The sequence below is a fragment of the Aspergillus neoniger genome, assembly GCF_003184625.1.
Source record: "Aspergillus neoniger CBS 115656 unplaced genomic scaffold BO87scaffold_19, whole genome shotgun sequence".
Classification (NCBI taxonomy): Eukaryota; Fungi; Ascomycota; class Eurotiomycetes; order Eurotiales; family Aspergillaceae; genus Aspergillus; species Aspergillus neoniger.
In genome coordinates this window covers 1-17205 of record NW_020291147.1, presented here as the reverse complement: position 1 = coordinate 17205, position 17205 = coordinate 1, and the positions used below count along the sequence as shown (strand labels likewise).

At 52.2% G+C, this 17205-nt stretch overlaps 8 protein-coding genes across 8 annotated transcripts; 4 read left to right on the top strand and 4 right to left on the bottom strand.

Annotated features, from left to right (window-relative positions):
- Nucleotides 1–361: 361 nt before the first annotated feature.
- Nucleotides 362–1861, top strand: BO87DRAFT_459607 (putative acyl-CoA:6-aminopenicillanic-acid-acyltransferase). Its single transcript, XM_025628970.1, has 3 exons — nucleotides 362–472; nucleotides 547–951; nucleotides 1030–1861. The coding sequence occupies exons 1-3, from the start codon at nucleotides 416–418 to the stop codon at nucleotides 1666–1668; spliced, it is 1101 nt and encodes a 366-aa protein (XP_025478900.1). The 5' UTR covers nucleotides 362–415; the 3' UTR covers nucleotides 1669–1861.
- Nucleotides 1862–2706: 845 nt separating this feature from the next.
- BO87DRAFT_459606 (uncharacterized protein) lies at nucleotides 2707–3635 on the top strand (the record flags this gene model as incomplete). Its single annotated transcript, XM_025628969.1, has 4 exons — nucleotides 2707–2727; nucleotides 2798–2851; nucleotides 2922–2975; nucleotides 3046–3635. 4 exons carry the CDS (start codon nucleotides 2707–2709, stop codon nucleotides 3604–3606), a joined length of 690 nt encoding a protein of 229 aa, XP_025478899.1. The 3' UTR covers nucleotides 3607–3635.
- A 638-nt stretch (nucleotides 3636–4273) lies between these two features.
- On the top strand, nucleotides 4274–7323 carry BO87DRAFT_387304 (seryl-tRNA synthetase; the record flags this gene model as incomplete). Its single annotated transcript, XM_025624810.1, has 7 exons — nucleotides 4274–4406; nucleotides 4477–4511; nucleotides 4572–4685; nucleotides 4717–5048; nucleotides 5650–7119; nucleotides 7155–7173; nucleotides 7321–7323. The coding sequence occupies 7 exons, from the start codon at nucleotides 4274–4276 to the stop codon at nucleotides 7321–7323; spliced, it is 2106 nt and encodes a 701-aa protein (XP_025478898.1).
- Nucleotides 7324–7366: 43 nt separating this feature from the next.
- BO87DRAFT_68283 (uncharacterized protein) lies at nucleotides 7367–7786 on the bottom strand. The gene has a single exon (XM_025629474.1). It carries the CDS (start codon nucleotides 7689–7691, stop codon nucleotides 7431–7433), a length of 261 nt encoding a protein of 86 aa, XP_025478897.1. The 5' UTR covers nucleotides 7692–7786; the 3' UTR covers nucleotides 7367–7430.
- Nucleotides 7787–9755, bottom strand: BO87DRAFT_68282 (BTB/POZ domain-containing protein). The gene is made up of 2 exons (XM_025629473.1): nucleotides 9098–9755; nucleotides 7787–9036 (listed from the first exon to the last, which is right to left on the bottom strand). Exons 1-2 carry the CDS (start codon nucleotides 9623–9625, stop codon nucleotides 7882–7884), a joined length of 1683 nt encoding a protein of 560 aa, XP_025478896.1. The 5' UTR covers nucleotides 9626–9755; the 3' UTR covers nucleotides 7787–7881.
- Nucleotides 9756–11054: 1299 nt separating this feature from the next.
- Nucleotides 11055–13013, top strand: BO87DRAFT_310081 (Zn(II)2Cys6 transcription factor; the record flags this gene model as incomplete). The annotated part of the gene is made up of 3 exons (XM_025619496.1): nucleotides 11055–11523; nucleotides 11576–12113; nucleotides 12170–13013. The coding sequence occupies 3 exons, from the start codon at nucleotides 11055–11057 to the stop codon at nucleotides 13011–13013; spliced, it is 1851 nt and encodes a 616-aa protein (XP_025478895.1).
- A 487-nt stretch (nucleotides 13014–13500) lies between these two features.
- Nucleotides 13501–14289, bottom strand: BO87DRAFT_68266 (uncharacterized protein). Its single transcript, XM_025629472.1, has one exon. It carries the CDS (start codon nucleotides 14075–14077, stop codon nucleotides 13583–13585), a length of 495 nt encoding a protein of 164 aa, XP_025478894.1. The 5' UTR covers nucleotides 14078–14289; the 3' UTR covers nucleotides 13501–13582.
- On the bottom strand, nucleotides 14290–17200 carry BO87DRAFT_68265 (PDPK1 family serine/threonine-protein kinase). The gene is made up of 2 exons (XM_025629471.1): nucleotides 14902–17200; nucleotides 14290–14846 (listed from the first exon to the last, which is right to left on the bottom strand). Exons 1-2 carry the CDS (start codon nucleotides 17080–17082, stop codon nucleotides 14502–14504), a joined length of 2526 nt encoding a protein of 841 aa, XP_025478893.1. The 5' UTR covers nucleotides 17083–17200; the 3' UTR covers nucleotides 14290–14501.
- Nucleotides 17201–17205: the final 5 nt, after the last annotated feature.

Genomic DNA, 17205 nt, shown 5'->3' with positions numbered 1-17205 from the left:
AAAAAAAAAAAAACCAGTAGTATGGTTGAATGCTCTATGGAAAGGGATAGTTCCAACGGTCGAAACCACCTGACAACTGGACAAGTGGGGCGGACAAGTGGAGCCGATGGGCTGAATTAGTGAAGATCGAAGCAGACCCCCAGTTTAGATATTAATCTCTTTGAGCAGACACCTTTAACAATGCCATAGTTGGTATCCCCATCGTGAGTAGTCAACGGTCAAATCTCCGAGGTAAACGGCAGGATTGCCACTTCCCCGCAGCATCATTGTTAGCCGATAAGCCTATCAATGCAACCCCGCGGTGTAGATAAGACGGACTCTCACAAAAGAGGCCTGTCCCCGCCCATTCCTCAAGCCTTCCATTTTCTCGTAAACTCCACGTCCTGCTAGTGTAACATCAGCCAATCTGCCCAAAATGTATTCCAAAGTTGAAGAGCCGCCCAGACTGGTGCTCACCGGCACACCAAGAGAGGTAGGTCCCAGCAAAACCCCCTGGACCTTTTCACCGCTTGAACCTGGTAACTCAGTCTCTCATAATGCCTGCAGATCGGTTTCCATCATGGCTCCCACCTTCGGCCGCAGATTAGCAGCCAAATTACCATCTATGAAGAGATGTTCCAGGTGAACTGTAATTTGTCCTGGGATGCAGTCAGGCGGCAAGCAGACCAATTCGCGATCACCATTCAACGCGCCACCCCCCACCTCTACCAGGAAATGGAGGGCATTGCAGAGGGTGCAGGGGTGGATGTGCTCGACATTGTGGCCCTGAACTGTCGGAGTGAATTGACTTTTGGCAAGTTCACAGATGGCTGCACCAGTCTTTCATGGAAGAGGAACGAGCACTGTCGTATCCTTGCCCAGAACTGGGACTTTACCACTACGGTACGGGAAAACATCGCGCTCATGAGGATCGACCAGCCTGGTAAACCAATCATTCACATGGTCACTGAGGTGAGTCACTTCTCGCGTAAATTCCATATGCACGTCGTCACTTTTCCGATTTAATATCCGTTATTAAATGTGCAGTAGGCTGGCATCGTGGGTAAAATCGGCTTCAACAGTGCCTGTGTTGGAACCTGTCTCAACGCTATCCGAGCCCATCCTTGTGTTCCATCCAAGATACCCATTCACGTTGCTCTGCGGCTCTGTCTGGAAAGCACTTCGGTCGATGAGGCAGTGCAGACGCTAAAGTCCCTCGGAGGTGTGGGATCCAGCCAGCACATCTTAATTGCTGATAGTAAAGGCTCGCTGGGATTGGAGCTGTCTCCCCTGGGTGATGTACATCTTCAGCCGGACGAATATGGTATGGTAGCACATACAAATCACTTTCTAGAGAATCGATTTGTCTACGAGCCACCATGGTTGACTGGCTCGCCGATACGATTGGCGCGGGCCCGGGAACTGACCCGGGAGCTAATTAGGAATGAAGTGCTTGAAGAGGATGCCATTATTGGGCAAGTGCTCAGAGAAAGAGTATTCTCTGATACTTACAACGCCCCCCAGTCAATCTCCTGTCAGGAAGACGTGGCTAGGCCTCCAATCTCACGGTCGTCGACACTCTTTAACATTGTCATGCGTCTGGAACCGGAGACCCTGGGCGCAGAGGTGGTCATTGGACGACCGGGGTCCGGAGAGGAGAGTGACCTACTGAAGCTGCCCTTCCAGTGATTGAATGCAATTCCCAATCGGGCAGGGAAAGAGGACTGAATATGGAAGTGAGCTCTGAGTGATAGTCCTGTATATTCAAGGCCGCCATAGTTAATGTCTGTCAATACTATGGAATATTCCGATCTCTTGGGAATACCTACGGAACTTGCATTCGCAAAATCGGGAGGATCCTACACTGTTCAGTTAATTCAACACGCATTCTCCTCTATATAAGATCACCATTCTCCCGCTCAGGTTCATCTAGCATTCCAACCATCTATATAAATCTTTGTGTTCTACGATTATCCCAGGCTGCAACCCTAGGTCACAGTTGGTCACATCCTGGACGGGGCCCCTTCGCCGGGGCCCGCGGCTCGACACCGAATCACTGCCCTTGAACATAATATCACGTCTTACTCGCCTGGACCGTGTTAATCTTGTTACACGCCGTGATGATGTCGTCAAGCTGATCACTGGGGTGATTCACTGTGTCTTGCAGTGAACGAAGAGATGATTGCAGTCTTCTTAGAGGTATATAAAGGCCCCCCAGAATCCAGGGGAAACGTGTTCTTGTTTATATCCCAAAACTTCTCACATTTTGATACTGTCTATACTGTTCTTCTCTGAAGGGTTGCTTCTCGAAATGCTCTCTTGATGGCTTTCCTTTTGCTTTTCTGATCTTCTGTAAACAGTTGCCTCTTGAAAGCTCTCTTAATAGCTCTGCTGAATGCTTTCTTGAATGCTCTCGTGATCGCTTTCTTAGGCATTCCTGATTACTTTCCTGGTTGCGTTGCTGAAGGCTCTCTTCAACGCTCTCTTTTCCTGATGCTCTCCTGAATTCTCCTTTGGAGGTTCTCTTGAATGCTCTCTTGACTGCCCTCTCGATTGCTCTCTCGATTACTTTGTCGATTACTTCGTGGATTGCTCTCTCGATTGCCCCCGGGCTGCCCTCTCGATCGCTCTCTCGGCTACATTGTCGGTTGCTCCATCGACTTGTCTCTTTTTAAGTGGCATTTACGTATGCACCCTCCAACCGTGCTCTCTCCGCTGCGTCCGAAGATGGACAAGGGTACTGAGACTGTAAGTCCTCCGTTGGCACATATACTCTTTCATCTCCATTCGGTCCTGATCTGGTTCTTCCTTGCCTTAGGAGCGACTGGAACACGCGTCTGTTCGTCCTGAAGTGGATACGGATACCGAGTCTGTAAGTCCTTCATCCGCACACACCCCCTTTCATGTTTCCCCAGTCCTAATCCATTTCTCCCTTGCCCTAGAAGCGATGGGCTCAAACACTTCTCCAGTCTGAAACGAGCAGCACCGCTGAGTCGGTAAGTCCTTCACGTCACATATTCCCTTTCATCACCCTCCAGTCCTGATCCCAGTTCTCATTTGCCTTAGAAACAATTGGCTCAAACATCTCTTCGCGCGGTCACGACAGACCAGGGCTCGCTCGTACAGGTTGAAAGCAACGCGGGCAATGATAGGCCCAATGATGGCCTGGCTAGTACTACTGCCTATACCAATGAAGAGTGTATCACCAGCTCTCTCACTGAAGGTCTTCTGACCAGAACACTGTTCGACTCTAGCGTTGAGGAAGAGTCACCTTCTGGGTCCTCAGCTAGTAGTGACTATGGAGCCGTGGCCAGTACTCATCGGGGCATTCCACCCTTCTTCGGCGAGAGGTCTCATTCGGATATATCTTCCTACAGCGACTACGATGAGGACGACTCGAACGGTGAGCCAAGAGGCGAGTGGTCCACCATTTACGATGAAAGTTACGATGCCGACGAGGAGGACTGGTCCCCATCTGGTGACGAGGATTCTGAGGATTGGGACGACAATGAGCAAGAAGAGCCGGAAGTCAACCCCAACCTCAATGAGCGCTTTTTGAGAGTTGTCCGTTCTCCTCCAATGCGGCATCGTCGACCCCTCCCTGGCCAGGGTAAGCGTGGCTGTTAAGTAGTCTGCTCGTACCAGCCTTTGGTTGCACTCCTTGGTCAGTTTGTTGGTGTATATACTTTGTTTGCTCTTGATGGCACCATCTCTGCTCTGCTTTGTTGGCGGTTGTTCTCTCTGATTGATCTTTCTTCTTTGTATCACTTAAGACTCTGAATCGTTTTCTTCATCGGCACACTTCTGCTCCACCCTTCGCATCATGTCATTTCGTGCTAGATTCTTGGCAACTTCATACTCTCTGAGTCTTGCAAGATACTCTTTTGTAGTATCGAGATGAAATTAGAGAGAGAAATATCACTGCTTCGACCTAAATTGTATGATGTTCCTTCCCGAGAACGTAGCGGTGAGGGGTGGCTCACTTAGAAGCAGTTACTATACTTAGGGCCAACCGACTAGTTGAACTAGTTACTACTTAGCTAACTAACTCACTGTCTTATCAATCCATGGAAACACCCCCAGCGTAAGCATTGCAATCCGATGCCTCCTCATTGGCAACGGTCGGGTTCCCCCACTTTTTGACTTGATGAACAATCCGAAACCCCGAATTCGTCATTCTCTCGTCCCCATTTAAGGACCCGCTGCGCATCTCCCGTTGCTGATCTTCTCTCCCTCATATATACTACTGTCTACTATATGCTATCCAAATAGTATCTGGTAGTATCAACACACCATGGCTTCCGCTACGGGCATTCCCCAAGAACATCCCGACACCATCCAAGAGCAGGAGGATGCGCCCCTGCTGCATACCCCGGGAAATGTTCCCCAGGAGAAAAACGCTGCTATCTATCAAAACCTCTTTACGGGTGAGTTGATTATTCCTCTGAGTGAGATAAATTTGTATCCTTTCCCAGCTAATGATCGTTACTCCATTAGGCACAGCCAGTGCAGCTCAAGTTGGCATCTGGATGGTAAGAAGTTCCTTGTTGCTGCTGGAGTTCTTGTGTCGTACTGACTGTTTGCTTTCTCAGCTGGCCATCCTCGTCTGGACGGGAATCTTATCTCATCCCTTGATATTCTTTTCCGCTCATCCCGTAAGTCATCACCACAACTCTACTACGATTATCATCACCATTATTATCGCAGTAAGTAGTTCATAAACTAACTCCTCATCAGCTCCTCAACTCCGCTGCCCTCCTGCTTCAAGTTCAAGCCACTCTAATCCTTCAACCCACCACCACCCCTCACCAAAAGCGCCTCGGAACCATCATCCATTACATCATCCAAACCCTCAGTCTCCTCGGCTTCATCACCGCTTTCATCATCATCGAAATCAACAAGGGCGATCATGCTCGCTTTACCTCCCCGCACGGTATTCTCGGTCTCATCACCTACATCTTCATCATCCTGCAGGTCCTGGTAGGTGTCGTGCAATATTTCGTCCCCGCCCAGGTCCTGGGTAGTGTGGAGAAGGGCAAGAGCATCTACAAGTACCATCGCAAGTCAGGGTATGTGCTGCTGCTCTTGGAACTGGCGACTGTCTCGGCGGCAACTCAGACTACTTATAATCTGAACGTGTTGAGCATTCCGCTGTGGGGAATACTGGTGGCCTCAGTGTTGGTTGTCTTGGGGTTGGGGGCGAGGATCAAGAAGCACAAGTTGGGGTTGTAAGGGGACTGGCTATGGCTCTCTGGGGTCATGATGTTATGGACCCTGATGCCGTGGAATGCTGTGAGAGACTGTCCTGGTACTACCGTGGAATACACACCAAGGAACTAGTATATAGTGGAGACTTAGTGTAGTACTCGTAGCAGTCAACAGGAGTAACGGTAGTCTTGATTATGCACATTGAATGAATAGCGCTTCAGCACACTTATAATTGTCTTAGCCACCTCCCTGCTTCCTCTCTGCAACCCCAATCCATTCCAATGCGATTGTTCTCTCCTCAAACCAGTGACTCTGTGGAGCGACCGCCCGATCGGGAAAGGCGGCCGCGCGAGCATCGCGACATTCAATCTTCAATCCGTTTTCCCTCCATCTTCTCCCTCCATTAATCCTCTCCTCACCAATGGCTCCACCAAGATCCCCCTACGTCTGCATCAATTGCAGGCTATTCGGCCGTCGTCCATTCTCCTCGTCTACCCGACGACCAGACCTCATCCGCCCGGCCACAGCCCCCAAACCCACCCCCGACATCAAACACATCCGCCAAAACCCCGAGCTCTACTCCAAGAACTGCGTCGACCGCAACTATCCCGCGCACGCCGAACACCCTCTCAAGATCCAGCAGCTGACTGACGAAGCGCGACGCCTCGACCAAGACCTCAAGACCCCGCGAGCCCGCATCAAGGAACTGGAGAAAGCCATCGCCAAAGTCGCCAGCGCCGCCAACAACGACACCACCGAACTTTCCTCCCTCCGCGCCGAAGCCACTCGTCTCAAAGATGACTCCAACAACATGTCCACCCGGAAAACCACCTGCACCGACGAAATCCACCGACTCGCCCTATCCCTCCCCAACCTATCCTCCACCCACACCCCCATCGGCGCCGACCCAACCCTAATCAACTACATCAACTTCGACCCCGAATCACCCCCGACATGGGCAACCCACCCCGACCCCAAACGCTCCCACGTCACCATCGGCACAAACCTAGGTCTCCTCGACTTCACCAGCTCCGCCATCACCACCGGCTGGGGCTGGTACTTCCTCACCAACGAGGGCGCCCTGCTCGAACAAGCCCTCGTCCAATACGCCCTCAGCGTCGCCCGCCGCCACGGCTGGAGAGCCGTCTCCCCTCCCTCCCTCGTATACTCCTACATCGCCGAAGCCTGCGGCTTCCAGCCGCGCGACCAACACAACGAGCAACAGATCTGGTCCATCGAGCAAAACGAAAAGGACAAGTCCAAGCCCCAACGCTCCCTAGCCGGCACTGCCGAGATCCCTCTCGCGGCCATGCACGCCGGCCGCGACATCCCCGCTACACAACTGCCCCTCCGGCTCGTCGGCCCCAGCCGGTGCTACCGCGCTGAAGCCGGCTCTCGCGGCGTCGACACAAAGGGTCTGTACCGTGTGCATGAATTCACCAAGGTTGAGATGTTCGCTTGGGCGGATAACCTCCCTGACTCTACTGCTACTACTACCAAACCAACTACTACCTCGGATGACCTCTTCGCTGAGCTCCTCTCCATCCAGACGGAGATTCTCACCGCGCTGAACCTCCCCGCCCGCGTCCTCGAAATGCCTACCTCCGACCTCGGCGCTAGCGCCAGTCGTAAGCGCGACATCGAGGTCCTCTTCCCGTCGAGACTGCGTGCCGGGGACCTTGAGTCCGGCTGGGGAGAGGTCACTTCCGCGTCTATCTGTACTGATTACCAGAGTCGTCGGCTGGGGACCCGTGTGCGTGGCGGAGCAGCGAAGGAGTCGCGGTTCCCGCATACGGTGAATGGAACGGCGATGGCGGTGCCTCGTGTGTTGGCGGCTATTCTGGAGAATGGGTGGGATGCTGAGAGGGGGGTGGTGGTTGTGCCGGAGGTGTTGAGGGGGTTTATGGGTGGGATGGAGGTTATTGGGGGGCAGTGAGCAGTTAGCATGTTGTGTTGTGTATGTATAGATGGTGGGTGTGTATGTATGTATGTATGATAGAATGTTGAATGAATAGTTGTATTATATCGATCAGTACTCTTCGCTGCATCATAGAAATTGGGAACTGGAAAACCACATCGTGTATATCTATACTATTAGTAGTGTATTAAATCATTATATCTATACATTAATAGTAGTAGTAGTAGTAGTAGTAGTAGTAGTAGTAGTAGTAGTAGCTCAATGAACTACCTAATTTATGATTGATATAGACGGTAAACCCTGTATTGTATATCCGGCTACCTATCTACATCTTAAAAACTTCATAACTAGCTAGTAGGTAATTGTAATTGTATGACATGGCTGCGTAATCGTGCATGGAGAAACAAACAGAACAAGAAGAGGGGAAAAAGACAGAAAAAGAATCATAACATCGTGGACACATGCAGGTCGTATCGTTAGTGTAGTAATTCAGAACATATGACATGGCGAAAAATAAACGAGACGTGAACGAAAACATAAACAACATAGACCAACATGGATATGCATAGACATCAATAAGGACCATTCAATCGGGGAGGAGGGGCGTAGATTATAGAAGCGTCAAAAAGCTTAAACATAAACCATCAAGCATAAAACATAAGGTATCTGATCGAGAATTCGTGACTGACTTGGTTCCGTAAACTTCCAGGGTATCGTAATTTGGCGTAAATTGCGTAATGAGGGGATATGTGTTATCAATAAATAGGCTATACTCATCATTCCCACGGGATATCTTCGTCGTCGACTTTAGTGCAGGTCAAATACGGCAACCCTCCCTCTCCGTATTCGCTACCTTTCAGATCCAGTTCGAGGAAATTGCGCATGAGCGGCTTGACTATCTCGCGGGCCAGCCGCTTGATTTCATCCATTTTGCGCTCGAATCGTTTCAGGACTTCACGGGTGTATAGCGATTCGGAGGAAGGGGTTGGGTGCACTTTGAGGAATCGTTTCAGGTCCTCGTGTGATAGGTAGGCTTGGCTGCTGGAGGAGCCGATGAGTCGGTAGACTCGTGCGGCGGACCAGGGTGGTGCGGCGGTTGTGGTTGTCGTGGTGGTCTTGGAAGTCGAGTCTGTGGGGCGGTGGCTCGTCGATTGCGAACTGCGGATGCCGTGGGTGCTGGTGCTGGCGTGCGCGTTTGCTGAGGGGTTTTTGAGGATCGGAGTTGGTGGGGGCGTCGTGCTGTCGACGAGCCATTGTCGGAAGAGCGAGACGGCCAGCCAATCTAGGTAGGCGTTGGTGGGACTGACACGCTCGCCGCGGGAGGTGGTCAGGGTGAGCCGCAGGAGCTTGGAGTCGATGCGCGCTTTCAGGTCTTCCAGGTCCTCGACCTTATCTTCGATGATGTCCAGGACGGAGTTGGGGAGCGGCGAATACGGTCCGTTGCGCAGATGGGGCAGACCGGCCGGCCATTGTCCCACGACATGGATGAGGGCCTCGGAGAAGATGACACGGCTGCGCGCCAGGTAGCCCAGTTTCAGGTAGCTCGGGGGATACTTGGCGATCTGCTTGAAGAGGCGCGAGCCAAAGCCCAGTAGATGGTGGTCGACGCGAGGTCCGGTCACAGGTAGCGCATCGTACATGTCGGCTAGATTGAGCAGGGCCCGGCACTCGGCGTAGGCTGTTGCGATGTTGACACTGTTGAGCAGCGGCGGGTAGTTGTAGAACAGGCGGAACAGATTGTCGTAATCGCGAACGATGGGGTTGGTGGGTGGGTGTGCCGTCCCAGATCGATGGGGGAGATTGACCACCGACTGCATCCCGGCCAGATTGGCCATCGACCGGACAAAGCCCGTTTGAGAGCTGGACGGTTTGGTCACGGATGGCGGATACTGTCCCGAATCGCAACCAAATGCGCTGGAAAAGCTGGGAGGCTATAGAGATTCGACGATTAGCATTGCTAATGACAATTACACAAGGCTTCAATCAACTAACCTTTTGTACCAGAATTGGCTCCTCATCCTCCTCCTTGTTTACCCAGTCCAGTTCATACCTCCAGCGTCTCTTTTCGACCGACCAAGCGGATCCTCCACTATCCGATTGGGCCAGGGTTGACCCGTTTGATAGCGAAGAGGCATCCTCACTAATCCTCGACAGGACGCCCGTGTCCAGGTTTGGCGGCCTCGGCATGGATTGTCGCGACCACTCCTCGCGGGTACTGGCCTCGAAGAAGCCCGAGCATTGCGCCAATATCAATCGATGCAGGAGGTAGCGTCGCTCCTGGTCCCCTGCGCGTACCACAATCTCGACATCGCCCGTGTGCGTGAAAATAGGAAAGTCGTTTTGCTGTTGATGGGTGAGTCCACCATGATGGGAACGACTGGAACGATGTCGCCGGCTGGAATGAGAATGGCGCGACACGGAGGAGGCAGCGCTATGCGGCGGGACGGAGCGATCGAGGACCTGAGCTTGAGACACCATTTCGACGGGAGAGACGGTAGTAGTGGGAAACTTGGTGGACATGGTCCGTCAGGAAGAGATGCGCGGTGACCAGACGCCAAAGGAGAGCTGCTGCAGAGAGCGGGCCGTCATTCAAATCCAACAGCACGCGCCCCGGTCGGGAATTCGTCAACACGGCCAGCGAGGAATGTTTGGACCCGCGACGCCCAGGACAGAGACAGATTTGCGCCAGAGGAGTTTGGGAGTGGCGGCGGATTCCCGGTTGTTGATCCCCGCGGGCGATAACAAAGTGGGCCACCGAGAAAGAACTAGAGAACTAGAGAACTAGTAGCAGAAGTTGGAGGGAAAAAGACAAGAACGAGAGAGAGAGAAGACGAAAAGGACTAGGCTAAGAGAATAATGATCCGAAGAATAGGAGTCGACTGGACCGAATGCAATCAGAATGCAGCCAAGGCGAGGAAGATGCAGATTGAAGCCGACAAGACCAGTTACAGCCGATAAATAAACATAGGGTCCAAAACCATGGCTTCGAGATGGATTTCCGTGGGAAAAAAGATGGTCTGTGTGCAGCGAGAGACTGGAAGACAGCGGTTGATACCTTCTTAGTATCAAGGCCCTGTCAAAGAAGGAAAACCCCCTTGGGCGTGATCCAAAACTGCTTTGACTCGGAGTGCCCTTTGACTCTTCCTTAGGAATTCTGCGACCGACCGAAAAGGAGAAGCGAAAGGATGTCAAGAAGTTCAATCGGGATTCGTTGAGTCCATCGACGGCCTCGCAGTTGCGTTGATGCCTCTTGATTGGCTTAGACTGGATAGTCGGATCCGTCTGTTCAGCTGCCTTTTGTCGGATGATCCCCGACTCCATTCTTTTCCTATTGCGTCCTCTTCTTCCTCTTTTCGGATTCCCAGAGAGAGATACCCACCAAAAGTATAAACTCCATTTCTTTCCTCATCTTCTCATCTTTATGATTGATTTCAATGTCCATCCCGCTGGCTGCCCCGTATTCAAGGCATGCAAGGCATCCAAGGCATCCCACCTTGTTCTGTCATGCTCTTGTATGACACTAAGCCTCTTCTGGCTAGCGGGGGTGTATAGTATGAGTCAGCAACACTCCACCAATGGGGATGCTTGATTCCTCTTTTTGGCGGCCTTTGGATTCCTTTGCGGCGCAGTTCCAGATCTTCTTTCAGCCCTCTTCTTCCTCCCCCTCCTCTTCTCGTCATCTATCTCTCTTACTTCATTTCTTTCTTCGGCCTTGAATCGGCTTGCCGTGCTCTTCATTCGACGATCAGAATTCAGCACCCCAGAGTGGTGAGCTCTCAATGTACTGGGTGAAGCTCTCCTCCCCCAAACCCCATTCCGTGTCGTGACGAGTCCCAATGATGGCGAGTGTCCTGTGTAGACACTCGTCTCGAGCCGCCTGCATCGGATTGCGATTCTCCCACCCACCAGAGAAGTGACCCGTTCGTCTGCTCCCACACGGTCCGAAGTGATGTCGAAGGGCTGCTATACCTGTCGTCGCCGCCGCATCATCTGCGACAACGGCTTGCCAACATGCCGCAAGTGCCGCGATGCGGGGAAGGAATGTCTGGGGTATCAGAAGCCCCTCGTCTGGGTCAAGGGAGGTGTGGCCAGTCGGGGAAAGATGATGGGTCGCAGCTTTAATGAGGTTATGCGCCCTTCAGATCTTGGGCGCGGTGACTCGAGCCCCTCTTCCTCCAGCAATGCGTCGCCGCCGTCAGCTGCCGATTCGCCTACCCAGTCTATCGACATCAGCTTATGCGTACCCCCCAACGTGTCGGGCATCCAGGGTATCCCAGGACCGATCCAGTCGGAGGATAATGATGATCAGGATACGCAAGTTGTCTTGCAAAGAGCTACTTCCGTCTCCGCACCTTGGGGCCTGGTGGATCCGCTGTTTAAGGACCTGAGTCAGCTGTCACGGTTCTACATTGGGCATTGTATGTTTGCCGGTTTATCTACCTGTGTGATCCCTGTCTAATCATCCCGAAGTCAACCAGAACCTTGCCAATTACCTCACCCTCTACTCCGAGACCGGTAACCCGTACCGTGACCTCATTCCCCTGGTCGGCGACTCTCCTCTTCTCGCCCACGTCCTCGCTGCCACCGGTGCCTTGCATTATGCCATCCTGGCAAGCGGGGACTTTTCCCTGACGCCATGGTTGTCGGAGGGTTCCCCAGCAGACCGCACCCTCCTGTCTCCCGAAGAGGTAGAAAAGTCCGTGATCACCTCGATGTCTCGGCGCCCGTCGTCCAAGGTATATGAACATTTTCTCGGACTCAAGCAGCGCGCCTTAGGGCAGTTATCGAACGATATCCGGGATCCTGTCTTGCGCAATGATAACAGGACCCTTGCTGCGATCACAGTACTCGCTCTTATGGATGCCATTGAATCGGGAGATGGCGCCTGGAAGTTCCACCTCGAAGGGGCCAAAAAGCTTCTCAAAGGCCGCCAAGAACAGGGGGCCTCCAGTCCGCCTCAATACCTCGTCAAATGGCTGGAAGATTTCGCTGTCGACGGCATTCTCCTGTAAGACATATAACCTTCTCCTAGCCAAGCGACACACATATTGACACAGCTCCCAGCATCCAACTCATGGGCTCCACCCTCGCTCGCCCAGGGTCCCTAACCAAACCCTTCTATACCTCCAGCATGGGCCCCGCCATGCTTAAACGCCTCGAAGAAACCTCCTACGTCGGCTGTCCAGCCTATCTCCTCGAAGTCATCCTACTCATCCACGCCGGCCTCTACTTCGACCCGGACGTCGACCACAACTCGCAACCCTCTATGATCTTCACCTCTGCCTTCCTCTCTCAAGACACCAACCCCCTCCAATCCCCCGGCGCTCTCCTCCAACACATCCAAGCCTTCGACCCCTCCGCCTGGGCCGAGTCCATGCAAAGCTGCTACTACCTTGCAGATCTCTCCATGCGAACCGCCCTGGCCACCGTCTTCAAAGGCGCCGTCTACCTCTACGCCAGCCGCGTTCTCTCCCGCCCGCGTCCCGGCGCCGCAACCATCCCCAACCACTTCGGACTCCCCTCCGACCACGCCGAAGTGGCAGACCTCATCATCCGCAAAATCGCTCTCATCCCTATCGAAGATGCCCACTTCAAATGCCTCATCTGGCCCACCTTCATTGCCGGCGCAGAATGCAGAGACCCCTCCCAGCGTCCCTTTGTACTCAATAAACTGCGCGCTCTGTACTTCAACATCACCAGCGTGAACGTCCGCAACGCAGCTTGGGTTTTGAGCCTGATGTGGCAGAAACAGGATCAGAAGAAGGCTGAGAAGGAACAACAGCAGCAACGGCCTACCACTACCACCACCACCGATAATTACCCCCATGACGATGTTAATGATGATGACGATGACTTTGATTGGATTCAGGAATTGGATAATTCCAGGATTGACTGGTTGTTTATATAACTTCTTCTCCGAAATATGTTCTTTCTTTTCTTCCTCTCCTTTTTTCAGTGGGATGGTGGTGAGATACCTCTTTCGGGGAAGGGAAGATATCCTATATTTCACTTATTGTATATAGATGATATAATACATAATAGTACAGTGCAACTTATCTTTCTGGACTTAGTATATTAGACGTTACTTGATAGTTTAATCAGTAGTATGAAGAATGATTCTTCTATAGTAGAATATATTCTCGCACTGCACCAAAGCAGCGCCAAAAAAAAAAGAAAAGGAAAAGGAAAAGAAAGATAATTGACTACAAGCTGTCAAAGGGATTCATTCTTTCTCCGAGTTTACACTTTCATCTCTGCTTTTATTCCTGGACTACACCTAATAACATCAAATATGAATGATTTTCAGGAATGAACCCTATGTAACAAGACCACGGGACTGTCTGTAGATTGTGCATTGAAGGGAGAAGAAAAGAGAACAAGAAATGAGATGGGAGGTATAATAAATAAAAATTATAAAATGAAGGAGAGGTTTGGTAGACAAGTAGATTGTAGGGAGAGAAGAGAAAAGAATACTACTCAATCAAACACAGAAACATACAGCAAAATGGTAAGAGGTAACCGATCGAGATAACTCCGAAAACGCTCAGTATAGTAGAAAGAACACACACACACACATACACACACACACACACACAAGATCCCTAAGAGTAAAAGCAAGACTGCAAGGTGATGACAGTAGTGTAGAAAATTGAAGAGGTAAGTCTCCGCGCTTTTTGAATATGAATAGATGACGATGATAAGAATGTACTGTTGGAGCGCGCTGTGTCCCAGACATGGCGATGATTGGTAGTGGAGTGGGTGTAGGTTCAACTGCCAGATCGGTTTATCGCAAATGCGCGGAATATATATATCGGAAGAGACGAAAGAGTAGATTGAGGAGAAGTCGAGAATGGGGAAGAAAATAGAGAGAAAAGGACAAAGTAAATGAAAACAACCAGATGAGGGATATATGCATACTCCTGCCCATCTAAATGCAGCAAGTTCAACAGGGAATAAAAACACGCTCATCATTGCGAAGATGCAAGGCCAAAGCAACAAGCAAGCCACGTCACAAAGGAAAATTTCTTACAATAGATGCAAACGTACAAAGGAAACAAGCAAGTCGCCGGCTGAAGTTCATGACTGAATCCCGGTGATAAGAATAATAGCTTTAAGTATAATAGTCCAAAGCAAGCCCTGCCATTGGCAGGGATGATAGAAAAGTATCGCCAATCACACACGCAGGAAACTCTCAGGGATATCAAGCAAAAGACGGAGACGAGATATGTTCCAGGTACAATGAAGAGACTTTGTATGTATGCGACCCTGCGCAATGGTTTATAAGCTGGACCAGGGGAAGAGGAGAGTCCAGGGAAACGGGGGGGTTGGGGAAGGAAGAGGACAAGGAATTGAGGTGAGTTGGGCAGTAGAGGTATAAGCGGCGAGCACGAAAGGCTTAGAAGACTGCTGCCAGACCATTCTTGGAGTGACGGCGACTGAATCGCTTCTTGCCTTTGACGGACTCTGTGTCTGTGTTCTGGTGCTTGACCAATGTGGCTCGTCCCGCGGGAGCACTCTCGTTCTGAATCTCAGAGCTGCGGTCAAGAGTATTGGCATGGCTCGACAGTCCGGAGGACAGATCGCGGAAGGCGTCATCAGAATAAGAGCCGTTGCCCTGCTGAGACAGGGCCATTTCCCGCGCGCGGTCTAGGCTATCGAGCCACTCCTGGGCCGATACGGCGGTGGCGCCCATGTTGCTGGACGAGGGCTTCGGATCCTCAAAGACAAAGTGTTTGTCGCGCTATGTGTCAATGTTAGAAGCAATATACCAAAGCTTGTGAAGAGAGTTCACATACCGTATCCACCACCCAGCACGAGAATCCCTTGGAATCCGTCGACGTTCGATATGACGTGCCTGGGGTCAGGAGGGAAAGCTCCAGTTTCGCCTTCTTCTCGTCCCCTCCAGATGCAGCCATGATGATGCGCCCAGATGAAGTAACCATCACCAAACGCTGCCGCTTCTTGGTGGTGCTGCCGCCAAAGAAGCGGGAGAATTTCCGGGGTGCTTCGTACTCGCCCCCATGTTTCGAGACGGGACTGTGGGCTGCTGGGGATGATAGAACCACCAGGTTACCGAGTTTCAAAATTCGCTCGTTGGTTTTGGTCAAGACTGGGGACCATTCGATGTCCAGTTGACTGGGAGGTGGTAGTTCGGTTACCAGTCGGGGTACCACACGCGAACTGACATTAGTGCTCGAGGCAGCCGGGTTAGCGCTGGAGGCATAGCCTTCACCACCACCGCCGTTCAGCTTGATCGGCTCACGCGGCGGTGGAACATACGCCTTCAGACGAGGCGCCTTGCGCTTCCATAAATCCGGGCCCCATGTGATTCCCTGGAAGAACTCATGGTTCTTGATATGCTCGATGGGCAAACGACGGGCTGGATCCAAAACAAGAAGGCGTTCAACGAGATCGCGGGCGACGGCAGGGAAGCCGGCAGGGAAGTCGTAATCGAGCGCAACGATCTTCTGAAACGTCTGATATTCGTTCCCGGCTTTGAAGGGGGGCCGACCCGCTAAAAGCTGGAAAATGATGCAGCCAAAGGCCCAGAGATCGCTGGCCTTGCAGGCATTCTTATCCGTCAGAAGTTCCGGGCTTACATATTCTGCTGTGCCCACGAACGAGCTGGCTCGTTCGTCCTCCGGGATTTCGGTAGAGTCTAGCGGGGGCATCCCGCTGGAGTTCTGAGGTTTCCGTTGACTCTTGAGGATCTTGGCTGTTCCGAAATCGGTGATTTTGATGTGCATCTGACTGTCGAGGAGAACGTTTTCCGGCTTGAGATCCCGGTGAATCACACCGCGTTTATGCATGTAGTCTATTGTGTCTAGAATCTGAGCACCATAGAACCGTGTACACTCCTCGTCGAAGGTGGTCATGCGCTTCAACACGCCCAGCAACTCGCCTCCTTTGCAGAGATCCAGCACAAAATATAACGAGCGCTCATCCTGAAACGTGTAATATAGTCGGACAATGCCCGGGTGTTCGGTAAGCCGGTTGAGGGTGTCCTTCTCGATGTTCACATATTTCACCTTCTTCTCCTTGATGATGTGTCGCTTATCCAGGATCTTGATGGCATATTCCTTCAAAGTTTGCCGGTCGGTTCCCAGGACGACGGTACTGTAAGAGCCCTCGCCCAGCGTGTGAGCAAAAGAAAAGTCCCGGACGCCCTTCTTAATGTAACGCGCAACCGGCTTGCCGTTGGCGTCAATCTCCTGCCTCACGGCGACCGCTGCACCACGATCCTGCCAGTCCTCGCTGCTCGCACCGGGGCCATTCTCCATGGCATACGGAGAGCCTCCCATCTGCGGCGTCGCTCCACCCCGCGCGTGAGCCCTGGAAGTTTGACGCATGATCATGGGACCGTTGGTAGGCGGCAACTGGGCGGTTCGATATGAGCGATCATTGTGGTTACTGTCGCGGACGGGAACACCGGCCTGAAAAGCCGCGGAACCACCGCGAGATTCCGCACGTGCTTGACTTTCGGAGGCGGAGGAGGCCGCGGAATCGGTACGAATACGATAGGAACCCTCCCGAGCAGCTGCCAGTGTTGATGTGGATCCGTTCGCGTAGAAGGCGGACATAGGCCGGGAGGACTGCGGAGCAGGGTGTGATTGTGAGGACGACGCGTAAGGAGTGTATTGAGGACTCGTCTGCTGCGCGAGGTCAGAGTAGGGATTGTAGAGGGAGCTCCGGTTGTCTCGCGGCTTGATTGCGGGCTCGACTGAGGGGGAGGTGAGGGTGTCTTGCAGATCTGTCGTGGAGGCAGGAGCAGACGGTCGGGGAAAAGTTGTCGATAGAGAACTGGCCGGTCGTTCGGAGACGATGGTAGGTTCGCGCACCAGCTCGGGTTCCGTTACATCTGCAGCACTGGCAGCGGGCGTTGTTGCAGCATCTTCGGACGAATGTAAGGAAGAATCATCGGGATTTGCGATGCGGAGGCCCCCTAACGATTGGGATAGGCTGAGATCTCCATCCATGATGGAGGTAGCGATGGGTTTGGTGATACACCAAACCTAATTCTTGGGGGAGAGCAGGATGAGGGTGGAGGAGGGAGGAAGAGTTGGGTTTCAAAGGGGGGATGTGGGAGGAGAGGAGGGGGG

Bases quoted from the DNA above. Each gene is read 5' to 3' on its own strand.
- BO87DRAFT_459607 (XM_025628970.1), top strand. From the start codon at position 416: ATGTATTCCAAAGTTGAAGAGCCGCCCAGACTGGTGCTCACCGGCACA. The intron at 473-546 runs GTAGGTCCCAGC...TAATGCCTGCAG, and splicing joins TCACCGGCACACCAAGAGAG to ATCGGTTTCCATCATGGCTC. The intron at 952-1,029 runs GTGAGTCACTTC...AATGTGCAGTAG, and splicing joins TCATTCACATGGTCACTGAG to GCTGGCATCGTGGGTAAAAT.
- BO87DRAFT_68283 (XM_025629474.1), bottom strand. From the start codon at position 7,691: ATGGTCCTTATTGATGTCTATGCATATCCATGTTGGTCTATGTTGTTT.
- BO87DRAFT_68282 (XM_025629473.1), bottom strand. From the start codon at position 9,625: ATGTCCACCAAGTTTCCCACTACTACCGTCTCTCCCGTCGAAATGGTG. The intron at 9,037-9,097 runs GTTAGTTGATTG...GAATCTCTATAG, and splicing joins AGCCAATTCTGGTACAAAAG to CCTCCCAGCTTTTCCAGCGC.
- BO87DRAFT_68266 (XM_025629472.1), bottom strand. From the start codon at position 14,077: ATGATGAGCGTGTTTTTATTCCCTGTTGAACTTGCTGCATTTAGATGG.
- BO87DRAFT_68265 (XM_025629471.1), bottom strand. From the start codon at position 17,082: ATGGATGGAGATCTCAGCCTATCCCAATCGTTAGGGGGCCTCCGCATC. The intron at 14,847-14,901 runs GTATGTGAACTC...ATTGACACATAG, and splicing joins CGTGCTGGGTGGTGGATACG to CGCGACAAACACTTTGTCTT.